Below are 14184 nucleotides of genomic sequence, written 5' to 3' on the forward strand. Positions count from 1 at the left end.
TATCTAACTTTGTGTTCACCACCTTTATACATCCTCCTATGCAATGCAGGGACATCCAACAGCCAAACTGCCTGTCTGGATGTGCCCTGCTCTTTCAACCATCACCCTTAGTTCCTGACCGCCCTGCTTATAAATATCAATGAGGTTACCCTTATACGAGACTGCATTTGAAAACGGAAAGCCTTTTCTCTGATTGGCCGACAGCTGGTTTGGGGGGGGGCGGGCGTCCACAGGAACTAAGAATGACGGTTGAAAGAGCAGGGCACATCCAGACAGGCAGTTTGGCTGTTGAATGTCCCTGCGTAGGAGTATGCCTTTATATATCAATTCATAGTTGGGGATAGAAATCTTCTGTTATCTCCTCATTGATACTGGCAAAAGATAGTAGATTCCATCTGAAATGTGTAACTGTTTCTAAACTTATTTCTGTACATCAGGAGGAGCTCTGAACATGTCTACATGGGAGAGGGATGCACAAGAGGAGGCTGAAGAGAAGGCCAAAGCCGCAGAACAGGACGAAAGAGTCAGATTTAAACCTCGCTCTGCATTTGCACTGAGGAACAGGTAAATGTTACTCTCCTTTTTATTTGTTTACTTGCAAGTGCTACAAACACTACACAGACTTGTTGTAGCAGTGTATCTGATTACCCTACAACAATTATAGGGACAACAAGTACATTGTAGATAATCAGATAATTAATAGTTACACATATCTAAATTTTACTTTATCATTTACAGTATCTTTGTATGTTTTGTTTTTTTACAAATTCTGCAAAAGCTAAAGAAACCCTGTTTAAAAGTAGTTTATCATTTGAAGTTTAAAATCATTGCATTTCATCGAAAGTCCAGAATTTTTATGAATGTTTGCATTTGACCAAGTTTTCATGTTTGTTTCCCCTTCAGGTTCTACTCCCGTATTGGTGCCAAGCTGCCAGACCATTTCGACATCCACACCTCGAGTTTCTTCAGAAGAGGAGTTACACAGTAGTCTTACATATACGCACAATGGAAAGCAAACTCTGAAAGAGTTTGAGGGAAGGGGGGCAGCTGTAGGATGCGTCTAAACTTCTCATCTGCAAGTGCATACATGTACATGTTCGTTTTCACATAATTTTTTTCTTCATTGAAATAGAATCTTCTTCATCATCAAATGTACCTTTAACTACATAGCACATAAAGTTCTTTTTTGTTTGATATTACCCTGTGCATATACTTCAATATCCATTGGAATTGATTATTAACTTTGAACGTAAACTAGAGATATTGAAAAGTATTCAACTCTACATTGTCTCTTGCCATTGCATTTCTTCAAGTGTCTAGAATGAACAGTTAACCTATGATAGGTTACATTATGTAAATTGAGAGGGTGAAAAGATATCTTTGAAAGTGTGGATATAGCTTATGGACTTTAGTCTTTATATGTTTGTTTTTTCCTTTCTGCATAGAACTCCGATTGACTTACTGAGACTGTAATCAAGTTTGCAATAAGGGAAAGCAGAAATTCATTGCAAGAAATACTGATCATGTTTTGACCTAAGCTAAGTATTGGAGGTCAACAACTGTAGCAATTGAATTGAGAGTCATGTAAAAACAAATTATTTTGTCCAAAGTGGAACTACAATGCAAATTTTGTGAATAAAAGATGTTGCTGTAAATGACTTTTATGATTGTTTTCTAAGGTGCCTTAGCTGTAATAAAATGCAATGGTCAGTCCACCCACCTCGGTCCACCCAATCATGAACTTTACAATGATTTCTATTACCCGTGCCTGAGAAGAGGTGAATGGTGTTCAATACACATTCTCGTGACAACAAATACCATTTTCTAAACCTTTTGGTGTCCAATACACATTCTCATGACAACAAATACCATTTTCTAAACCTTTTGGTGTCCAATACACATTCTCATGACAACAAATACCATTTTCTAAACCTTTTGGTGTCCAATACACATTCTCATGACAACAAATACCATTTTCTAAACCTTTTGGTGTCCAATACACATTCTCATGACAACAAATACCATTTTCTAAACCTTTTGGTGTTCAATACACATTCTCATGACAACAAATACCATTTTCTAAACCTTTTGGTGTTCAATACACATTCCCATGACAACAAATACCATTTCTAAACCTTTTGGTGTCCAATACACATTCTCCTAACGACAAATACCATTTTCTTAACATCTTTCTTGCAAGCAGTATTATGTAGTATTGTGTTCAAGTGATGAATCAACGAAAATAGAAATTGTGTCGAAATTTCGAGGGGAAATGATCATAGCAACAGACAAAAGATAATAAATTCGTTTGTCGGGCGGGAAAAACATACTACATTGAGCATACTTTACAATATTTGATACAGTTGTTCTTAACATCATCATCTCCTGTAATGTCATGACAGAATGTGTCAGCTTACATTATGCCTTCAGTCGCTAGGTGGCGTTCTTTTACTCCACGTCATGGCCACTGCAGGCTTCGAGCTTTTCTCCTTCATTGATTAGTCGAAAAACACTTTTTTTATCAATCGAAAAAGTACAGTACAGAACAGAGAGGTGGTACACTCTAGCAATATGTTAATATTAACATCACTTCTAAAAAAATTTACAACAGAAGACAAATAAAAGAAGAATAGCATGCATTTCACCGTAAATTAGCATACCGTTAGAAAAACACATTTTCTTTGACGTAATTCTACTAATGAATACATCTTAACGTTCATACAAAATTGTGAACTGTAACCTTGACAAAAAGAATTGATTTGCAATCTTCCTAGTTTATATGATCAAGAACGCTATATGAGATATGATCAGGCATTCACACGTTTAAGGGCTTACCGGTCGAAGAACAAGAGCGAAGTAGCGTCCAATAAGAAAAAACGGTACCCACCCCTATTCCAAGACATTACGATATTAGTATATCCCAAGACATTACGATATTAGTATATCCCAAGAGGTTTTCTTTTTCTTAGGTTACAGTAAGTACACTTTAAGTACACAGTTGCTAAATCCAAGTTCAATTACTCCACGAGCAAAGAACGATTGCGGGTCAAAGGCCAATTGAGTAAACGCGGAAGTATCAAGGTTCAAGTTCAATAGCATCACGCTAGCCCTGTACCAATGGGAACGGCGTGTTTTCCTGACGTCTCGATCCTAGCATATTCTACAAGAGTCGGTCGACATTTTGTCTACGGCGCTGAAACAGATAACCGGCGTGGTCTAAGCAATATTGAGTACTGAAGGAAATAGCCTGTAAACTCAAGAAATCCTCAACAGGTTGAAGACAAACAAGGTAATGCCAGTTTCGTTTCTTATCGATAGAAAATACGCTTGCTTGTATTTGTTATTACACAGTGTTTCCGGGTGACGTTCAGGAATCGGGCGGCCGGGAAGAAAGCGGAACTATATACATACACCATGTAGGGGCAGGGTTTCCATATGGACAACCTTTTCTTTGTACTTTCACTTTCATTTTCTATAGACACTTGTTTATCGTGCCATCGTACAATGAAGAAAATCTAGCGTCATTTTCCACCTTCATAGATTTTGTGAAGATTATATATTAAGAACCATTCTGGTGAAATAATTTCTCTATAATCTCGCCCCCATTATTTGTACACATGTATATTCCTTTGGATTTTTTCAATTTTATTAGGATGATAATCCGGCAATGGCATAAATCTAAATCGATTATGTCAATTATATCTCTTCATTCACAGCGTTGACAACGACTATCAGCAATGGCAGCTTCAAGTTCCAGGGCACAACCGGTAGGTCGCAATTTTTTACTTGATATCTAATCCAAATTAAATTTGGTAAAGATGAGATAAAACATGTAACGTTATCGTTATGTGTTTTGACAATGTTTTGGCCGGGGGTGATAACTTACAGATTATATACAATATGAACACAGACAAGTGAATTATATTCTTAGGCCCCATGCTCAATATCATCATTGTAATGTAATGCAATGAAAATATGAGCACGAATATCAATAAGAAAGGGTAATATGCATCATTCTGATTGACATGGCGAACTACATTCCTTATGACCCTTTAAGAGCAAATGTCTGTAAGGATCAAACAATGGTGGCAAAGGTCAAAAAATAGATTTGGCTCATATTCTGCACAGTGATAGCACTTGGTCCACAACCCCTCAAAATAGCTTTCTTTTAGATCAAAACTCCTTGTTGCCATGGTAACGGGCAAACAAAGTTTTCTTGCCATTTTCCCCAATTTTCGCATCTCAAAAACACAGAAGTTACTATAGCATATTTTACGGCACTGTCTCGGCAACACCTTTAAACCTATCATCAAAACAAAACAAGATCTAAATAAACCAACATTTTGGCTTTTTAAAAATTGTTGTGAAATTTCCAAAGTCGTACATTTTAGTTCTTGGGCAGCCTGAAAACAGTGCAATGTTTCAAGCTTAAAAAAAATGTGATTTTTGGCCCAACTTTGTAACGCTATAAGTGCCGCTCTGGTACTTTTTTTGGCTTGAAATTTGTACCATATATAGATCATTAGAATATCTATCAAATGCATTGTTGCGAAGTTTGGGGTCTTGTTTGGTTGTCACGTGACTGTCCCTAAAAGTAGACCACTTTTTGTGTTTGTCAAAAATTGTGAACTTTAGCCATGTTTAAAGTACGCTACATGACGAAGTAAAATATATTTCTAAATCAACTTCTTATCAAATGTGGATCTATGTATTACCTATCAAATAACTGCTTGTAGAGTTTCGGGTCATGACGTTTAGTCACGTGGTTGTCCCTGAAAGTATGCCATTTTTTGCATTTGAAAAATAATTGTGAATTTTAGCCATGTTCAACGTACGCTACGTGACGAAGTAAACAAGGATTCTTATTCAACTTCTGATCAAATATACATCTATGTATTGTCTATCATATAAATGGTTGTAGAGTTTCGGATCATAATGTAAAGTCACGTGGTTGTCCCTGAAAGTAGGCCATTTTTTTGCATTTGACGAAAATTGTGAATTTTAGCCATGTTCATCGTACGCTACGTGACGAAGTAAACAAGGATTCTTATTCAACTTCTGATCAAATATACATCTATGTATTGTCTATCATATAAATGGTTGTAGAGTTTCGGATCATAATGTAAAGTCACGTGGTTGTCCCTGAAAGTAGGCCATTTTTTTGCATTTGACGAAAATTGTGAATTTTAGCCATGTTCATCGTACGCTACGTGACGAAGTAAACAAGGATTCTTATTCAACTTCTGATCAAATATACATCTATGTATTGTCTATCATATAAATGGTTGTAGAGTTTCGGATCATAATGTAAAGTCACGTGGTTGTCCCTGAAAGTAGGCCATTTTTTGCATTTGACAAAAATTGTGACCTTTAGCCATGTTCAACGTACGCTAGATTGCGAAGCAAAAAAAAATTCTGATTCAACTTCCTGTCAAAGGTAAATCTATGTATTGGCTATCAAATGAATACTTGTAGAAAATTAGATCATGAAGTAAAGTCACGTGGTTGTCCTTGAAAGTAGGCCACTCTTTTCATTGGACGAAAATTGTGAATTTTCAAAGTACGCTACGTGTACCCTGGTATCCATAATACAGCCGTATTATAGTTCCCGGCTCTCTTTTGTCCTCTTCGCAGATACATATTTCACTCGTTCTCATTGAAATGTAAAAAATCCAGGCCTTATTGACTACATCATTTAGGTATAAGAGGATGTCCCTAGGGACACTTAAAAAGTGGGCAGCTTTTTTAACACCAGGTCAAATAGAAAGCTTCGAACAATGGTAACGTTCGTCACAGTCATTTCTGTACAACATTTTGTAAGCAAGGTGGGATACAAATGGCAGTCAACAACCCTTCCTTGTTTCTTTAGAAAGCCAGAAAAACTGTGCAGCGTCACAAAAACGGTCATTTCTTGTCTTATACGTGGATAATATAATCATGGCAACCATCGTACTCATGGTGGTAACGTTTGTTACAGAATTTGGCAACATGAATAACCCACCTCACACAGCCTCCAAGATCAGTGACAGTACCGATCTGGCATTATCGGGCAAAGGGCCTGATCAGCTGGTTTCATCTACCGAACAATCATTCTGGGCACTGAATTGTTGCATTTTTGGCTACTATTTCAATTCTTCGTTTGTTCTCAGACAACAACCATTTTTTTACGGGGGTGAAATTCCACCCGTGGCTTAGATAATCTTCCAAGCCATCAACCAAAATGAATCTTTTGGAAAACATTCCAGGGATTGTGGAAAAATGAAGGAACCTGTGATTTTGTCTAAAGTTTGCTGCAAATCAAGTCGCAAAAGCAGGCGACAGCATTTTTACATTTAAATGAGAACGAGCCATTTGCGAAGAGGACAGAGGAGACTCGGGAGATATAATATAGCTGGATACCAGGCGGGATACTACGTGACGAAATTAAGAAGAATTCTGATTAAACTTCTGGTCAAATGTACATCTTTGTATTCTTAATTTTCTTTCTTCGAATAAATGCTTGTCGAGTTTCGGGTCATGACATTTAGTCACATGGTTGTCCCTGAAGCCAGGTCACTTTATGTGCTCGACAAAAATTGTGAATTTGAGCGCATTATAGAACATAGCTGAATTTAAAACGACATCTTAGTTACATTATCAAAAATTGATATTTACAATTATAACAGAGTCATCGCTTAATTCAGCTTTAATTCAACACTGTAAGCCCATTATAAGTCATTGTAGTACCAATATGATATGCATTGGACATTGACAATGTTGAAAGAAAGAAACTGTTCAAGAGACATCTTCTCCAAAGTAACAGAACCTCCTAACAGCATTTAGCTAACTATCTGCCCTACTTTAGGGAGCAACTGCACCGCAAAGAAAGACGACCCCAGGCCTTACTAACACTCATTCAACAGACAATGTTAAGGGCTACACATCATCAGAGTCAGTGCCAGTAAAGTATTTCAGTTCCCCAATTCGACAGATTTAACTACAGCCCTAAATGGCGATTTCTGGCCAAAAGCAAAATTTGACCTAATTTCAGGGACAACCACGTGACTAAAAGTCATGATCTGAAACTCTGCAAGCATTCATCTGATAGACAATACCTAGATGTACATTTGACTCGAAGTTGAATAAGAATTCTTGTTCACTTTGACACCCAGCGTACTTTGATGAAAGCTAGAATTCAAAATTTTCGTCAAATGCAAAAAATGGCCTACTTTCAGGGACAACCACGTGACTGAACGTCATGATCCGAAACTTTGCAAGCATTCATTAGCTAGACAATACATAGATGTACATTTGACTGGAAGTTAAATAAGAATCCTTGTTTACTTCGTCACGTAGCGTACGTTGAACATGGCTAAAATTCAAAATTTTCGTCAAATGCAGAAAATGGCCTACTTTCAGGGACAACCACGTGACTAAACGTCATGACCCGAAACTCTACAAGCATTTATTTGATAGGAAATACATAGATCCACATTTGATAAGAAGTTGATTTAGAAATATATTTTACTTCGTCATGTAGCGTACTTTGAACATGGCTAAAGTTCACAATTTTCGACAAACACAAAAAGTGGTCTACTTTTAGGGACAGTCACGTGACAACCAAACAAGACCCCAAACTTCGCAACAATGCATTTGATAGATATTCTAATGATCTATATATGGTACAAATTTCAAGCCAAAAAAAGTACCAGAGCGGCACTTATAGCGTTACAAAGTTGGGCCAAAAATCACATTTTTTTTAAGCTTGAAACATTGCACTGTTTTCAGGCTGCCCAAGAACTAAAATGTACGACTTTGGAAATTTCACAACAATTTTTAAAAAGCCAAAATGTTGGTTTATTTAGATCTTGTTTTGTTTTGATGATAGGTTTAAAGGTGTTGCCGAGACAGTGCCGTAAAATATGCTATAGTAACTTCTGTGTTTTTGAGATGCGAAAATTGGGGAAAATGGCAAGAAAACTTTGTTTGCCCGTTACCATGGCAACAAGGAGTTTTGATCTAAAAGAAAGCTATTTTGAGGGGTTGTGGACCAAGTACTATCACTGTGCAAAATATGAGCCAAATCTATTTTTTTACCTTTGCCACCATTGTTTGATCCTTACAGACATTTGCTCTTAAAATATTTCAAACACAAATACATCTCTGCTGGTTCATTGGCTGTAAAAGTTTTATAAAAAATCTCTATATCTATAATATGTTTCTGAATGAAGACTTTTATTGTGCTTTGAATGCTTACCGGGCTAATTGCAGGTCAAAACAAAAGAATGGTTCACAATATACTACAAGCTGTTTTAATCTTCTATTCTATGTGGATTACATTATCAACATGTTGTAGGGGGAATGCGGTTATGACTTCAGAGTTCAATGTGCCATGTTCACAACTTGTAGTTTGAAAATTGTTATTGGAGTATCTCCAACACCCCTGTCATTAATTAGTATTACCGCTTACCGGTCCCTTGACCGGGGGTGGTCGTGGGGGCACTTAGCAGCTGAGCACACCTCCCTCCATCTCACCCTGTCGTGGGCCAGAGCTTGAGTTTTGGCAAGGGTCTGAGCTTGAGTTTTGGCAAGGGTCATTCCCGTCCACTCTTTGATGTTATCATCCCACTTCTTTCTCTGTATGCCTCGTCTTCTTTTCCCTTTGATTGCTCCTTGCAGGATGACCTTAGAGAGGCCCATGCTTCTTGTCACGTGACCGTACCACCTTAGTTTCCTTTATTACCTCCATGAAATGCCATGGAATGGAGGTTATATTTTCTGTTATGTGTCTCTGTCTGTGTAGATGATTACTCAAGAACGGCTGGATGGATTGATTTCATGCTTGTTGTGTTGGTGGGGTGTGAAGAAAGCTCGAATCGATGAGATTTTGGGCGCCGTATCTGTCGTTATAATCGATGTAATAATATCAGAAATCACCCCTATATCTGCGATATATTGGAACAGTCATCGTGGTTTCCCTCTTTGTTAATCACCTTATCTCCAAGCAGGTGGTGAGGTGATTTGTTTCACCAGTGATAGCCCTGAACATATGTTTTTTTGGGGGGGATCAGTTGACAACAACTGTTTGGGGGAAACGATAGCCTCGACTCAAGAACGGCTGGATGGATTGGTTTCATACTTGATGTGTTGGTGGGGTGTGATGATAGCTGAAAGTGATTAGATTTTGGGCCCCGTATCTGTCGATATAATCAATGTAATAATATAAGAAATCACCCCTATAACTGCGATATATTGGAACAGGCATCGTGGTTTCCCTCTTTGTTAATCACCTTATCTCCAGGCAGATGGTGAGGTGATTTGTTTCGCTAGTGATAGCCATGAACATATGTTTTTTTTGATCAGTTGACAACAACTGTTTGGGGGAAACGATAGCCTCGACTCAAGAACGGCTGGGTGGATTGGTTTCATACTTGATGTGTTGGTGGGGTGTGATGATAGCTGAAAGTGATTAGATTTTGGGCCCCATATCTGTCGTTATAATCAATGTAATAATATCAGAAATCACCCCTATATTTGCGATATACAGTTGACATCGTAGAACATCGGTTTGGGGGAACCAGACAGTTTTGAAAGTGATAATAAGTTGTATTTATGTACTTGTGCTTTTAGGGACATGATGTATTATATTTCTTTTGTGCTGTTAGATGTTATGTGGTCCACCTTGCGTCACGCTGAAGTTTTGTTAGTATGTACTCGGTTTTATTACATACATGTATCTATTATGTGGATGTGTTTGGACTTACCTTATCTGAACAGTTGACGTCATATAGCAACTGGTTAGGGTATCTGTAACAGTTGACTCCTTAGAGCAACTGTTTGCCGATCCTGGACAATTTGAATATGATAATTAACTTTGTATTTATCCACTTCTGCCTTTAGGGACCTGGTGTGTTATACTTAGTTTGTGCTGTTAGATGTTTCGTGCTCCACGTGGCGTTACGCTGATGTTGTGTTGGTATGTACTTGGATTATTATATATCTGGCATAAGCTTGTCCCCGTAACCTATATGTGGGTATTGGTTGATGGACATTTTGTGTCTTATTGCTTGTAAGTTTGTATCCTGATGTGTCGCAGTTATTTGTTATGAATTCTGAACATACTCTCTACCTTGTAAGTTGCCAGTACTATCATAACGTGATAATATAAACATCATAAAGATTCCCCACACCTGCTGCATGTTACCATAGTGCCCATGTGATAACTATCCACACAACTAGTAGAAATAACACGAATATCATTACATACAAGTCATCATCAACAAACATAAAATCGACAAAAACACTCAATATTTCATGGAGGTATGAGGTCGCCGAACTCTAGTTAATTAGTATATGTTTATCAAATTAGTCTGTGTTTACACAATCTCTCGCTGGTTGGGGTTAATGACCCCTCCCGACTGTAGGGCCGACAACTAGGAGCGCGATATTAGTTAGAATATGAATCAATTAAGTTGACAAATTAGGCCACAGCAAGTAAATTCTATGGATGACATCCTCTGCAGACTGCAAAAATAATGAGATAGGGCGAAAAAAAAACAAGATGGGTAAAAAAAACAAGATGGCTAAATTTTCAAAATAGACACCATAATGATAAACGTCGTAACAAGAGTTTAAGTGACAAAACATGGTAGCACTGACAACAAATCATTAATTCCTGTATTCAAGAAGTGAACTAGTGTTGTTTAAGTGACACTAGTGTGGTAGACTGGTATTACTTACCATGTTGCCAACTACACTCATGACTTCCATAGTGGTGCCACTTTTACAGCTGTTCAGCTGGTTTCACTTCTATAATCACAGTAATGGCTACCACGCTAGTGTGACTTTTACAAGTACAATCATAGGCTAAAACACAACATAATTCCCCATTTTGACACTTTCTCGTCATGTTGACCATTTCCAAAGAAGAAAATAAATCTTGTTTTTTTTTCTGAAATCAGGCGAAAATTAATGAGCGCGCGGATGTCATCCATAAAATTTACTTGCTGTGGCCTTACTTCTATTTTTATCCTAGCCTAAAGACACCACCAAAACGCTCACTATTACCCTGTCTGCACGAGCGCTGTTCGACCTGGAAGAGGAGGACAAGTTTTTCCACGAAAACGGTCTAGACGCGTACATTAAACTCATGGTGGAGAAGGAGAAAGAAGTCTTGGGAAAGGGACCAGCTTTTGAGTTTGTTAAAGTGAGTTACCAGTCACCGATCATGACTTACTGGTTTGATTTATTACGCGCTTAAAATGACACTTTGCTTCCATTATTATCCTTTGGACAAGGTACCTTAATTGTTTGCTTTATTAAAAAATGTTCTGCTAACATGGGTGAATCTAAGGTTACTATCAAGATTCATGATATAGGAGTTTTTTGTCCAATGGATATTGTACAGGCCGTATAGTACATTTTACCCTTTTTTCCAGAAATCTCTCTGATTTAAAATCTACCACTTACATGGCGCTCTTGACCATGAAATAATGGCAACATATATGATGATTGGTCATGATGACCTACATGTACATGGCAAATATAGAAATACGTTGGTCTGGAAAGGTAACCAAATGTTCATGTATTTCTTACTCATGGCAAGAATGGGCGGGGCAAATATTCCATTTTGATCATAATGTTGAAGATCTCTCTCTCATTCTGTGGTTATTTCTTTGTGACGGTTCAGTCTGCTCTAGCTGTCAACGATCATATCCGACAACTCGACAAAGATGACGACGAGCTGTTTGACATCGTGATCGTGAGCCGTAACCATGCACAGGCAGGGAGCCGAATTATTAACTCTATCAACCATTATGGTAAGTCAGGGTTGGTTCTGTTAGACATAGAACAATACAACAGGCAAGTGCGATCTTAGCTTACGTAGGAAAAGAATGCGCACTTATCTTTAAATAGGTATGAATGGGTATTAAGAAATATAACGTTATATGAACAAGCATTGGATGTGGTTATCAAGGGCAAGGCAGACAAAATAAGACAAAATAGGAGTCACCGTGACCATATTATTCATGTGTTATGATGTGTATATGATGATTATGATCAGAATTTTTTTTTACAGATTTAGATTCCAACTTTAGAGCAATGCAGTTACGAAAAGTTTAATTTCTTTGCATATTTTGCAGGTCTCTGTCTTGAGCGATTGTCTTTAGCTGGAGGGACAGACCCTAACACATACCTGGGTGCCTGGAACACAGACCTGTTCCTGTCTCCAGATGAAAAAGATGCTAGGAGTGCCATTGAAGCAGGTAATGTTACTCTCCAAGCAGAGGTTAGGCTCCGGCTGTTTTTTTTAACGTTTTTATCGGGCTTTATATTTTTATTTTATCTTGCTGTATCAAAGGCGTACTTCAAGAAAAATGACAAAATAGAAAGCCCGATAAAAACGACTAAAAAAAACGTTAAAAAAACAGCCGGAGCCTAACCTCTGCTTGCAGAGTAGGTACTGTGGCATTCTGGAGAAAGTACAACCTCCACAAGACTTCTTTTGCTTAATGAAATATTGCAATCGGGTGACTTTTTACCAAAGGAGCCAGCTAGCCACAGAGTTCCGCATATTCTGCGTTGCCTCAAGTCGTGGTAATCACTATAATTTATAAATCAATGGTTCATAAATAGACAGCTCGGGAACGTCTAGCTTAATTCTGAAATATACTGATTTCTGATACTTCTGTTGATACCTATAGACATTAGAAATGTTTGCAAGTATGTATTCTTTTTTTTTCGCTCCCAGGTTTCCCAGCGGCAGTGGTTTACAAGTACAATGGTGATCATAAAGACCTTCCTAAAGACCAACTCCGGATCGTGTTTGACGGAGACGCGGTTCTGTTCTCGGACGAGTCAGAGCGAGTGTTCAAGGAGAAAGGGCTTGCAGGGTTTCAGCAAAACGAAGAACAGAAAGCAGGCATTCCATTGGGCGAGGTAAGCACGAGTACATGGATGGATGGATGAATGCCGACCGAAAAGGACATATAATTTAAAGATGGGATATGCAGAAAAATGGTTCATGACATCAGTACATTTTTTGTGATGGAACCTATAATCAAAATGGAAGTTGTATTTAATTTACTCTGCCATCTTGTTACCTGCAATTACAATACATTTTAGAAAAATGGGCTTCTAGCGCGATAAATAAGCGAATGAGCGAGTTTTGAACATGAGTTTCTCTCAAAAATATTCTTAAAGGATATATGTCTTGTATTGTAATTGTGTACGAGTGCGACTTCGATATAGGTGTTTATGAGTGTGTTTTGTTTTTCAATATATCTGCAGGGTCCAATGAAAACCTTTGCCAGCAGAATTGCACAAATCCAGGAGAAGTTTCACAAAGCAAACAAACCTAACCCTATCCGCACGTATCTTGTAACGGCCAGATCGGGGGCCAGTGCTGGTCAACGTACGCTCATCACCCTTCGTGATTGGGGTCTGAAAATTGATGAGTGTCATTACAAATCAGGGGCCAGCAAGACAGCCATTTTGAAGGCAATCCGGCCGCATCTGTTCTTGGATGACTCCCAGTCTCACATCGATGCAGCTCTGAAAGGAGGAATCCCTGCTGCAAAGGTCCCCTATGGCATCAATTATGAAAACCAGAAGCCAGTGGGGAACAAAAAGCGCGACGGAGATCCGGTCGAAGGCGAAGATGCTAAAGGTACAATGAAGGGATACTATCATGTTACAAAAAAGGCTAAGTCTGGAAAGTGATAGGGGATTCATGTGATTACAGTAAATGAAAGATAGTAGATGTCTAACTTAACTATGAGCTTATTGGCTCCCTATTGTTAAATGCCTTTTCAGAGTATTGTGTTGACAGCTATATTTGAAAAGCACTGAAATTATGTTTGTTTTACTAACCATTTTATGTTTTCCATTCTACAATGCTTTCAAAGGAGTTGCAGACTACATGTCAACTTCTAAGTCAAATTAACTATGCAATGATGCATACTAGCAACTCGCCAACATATAATGCTCACATTTTGTTCCACACACTTAAGAAATAGTCAATATATTTAGCTTTTTAAAAAAAAAGGTAGAGCGACCTTTATACTTTCGTCACATAGATGTTACAAGCATTTAAAGATATATAGACTTGATTGTCAAGAATATTACATGTTCATATCTAGTGGTGTGTACCTAAAACCCGGAGCTGGAATTGGATTAATGTAAAAACGTTTAGGGCCAAGTCCA

The 14184-nt window shown here is 38.0% G+C and overlaps 2 protein-coding genes across 2 annotated transcripts in view; both read left to right on the plus strand.

Annotated features, from left to right (window-relative positions):
• LOC118427711 (major facilitator superfamily domain-containing protein 1-like) overlaps positions 1 to 1658 on the plus strand; it is a 10670-nt gene extending 9012 nt beyond the window's left edge. The window contains exons 12-13 of the mRNA XM_035837621.1: positions 438 to 564; positions 904 to 1658. Coding sequence (XP_035693514.1) covers positions 438 to 564; positions 904 to 988 — 212 coding nt within the window. The 3' untranslated portion in view covers positions 989 to 1658. The remainder of the gene's footprint in view (positions 1 to 437; positions 565 to 903) is intronic.
• A 2059-nt stretch (positions 1659 to 3717) lies between these two features.
• LOC118428235 (cytosolic 5'-nucleotidase 1A-like) lies at positions 3718 to 14184 on the plus strand (the record flags this gene model as incomplete). The annotated part of the gene is given in 6 exon segments (XM_035838242.1): positions 3718 to 3767; positions 11015 to 11185; positions 11669 to 11798; positions 12123 to 12245; positions 12731 to 12918; positions 13270 to 14184. Coding segments are annotated over 6 exon segments (1074 nt in total). The 3' UTR covers positions 13702 to 14184.

The sequence above is a fragment of the Branchiostoma floridae genome, chromosome 12 (assembly GCF_000003815.2).
Source record: "Branchiostoma floridae strain S238N-H82 chromosome 12, Bfl_VNyyK, whole genome shotgun sequence".
Lineage (NCBI taxonomy): Eukaryota > Metazoa > Chordata > Leptocardii > Amphioxiformes > Branchiostomatidae > Branchiostoma > Branchiostoma floridae.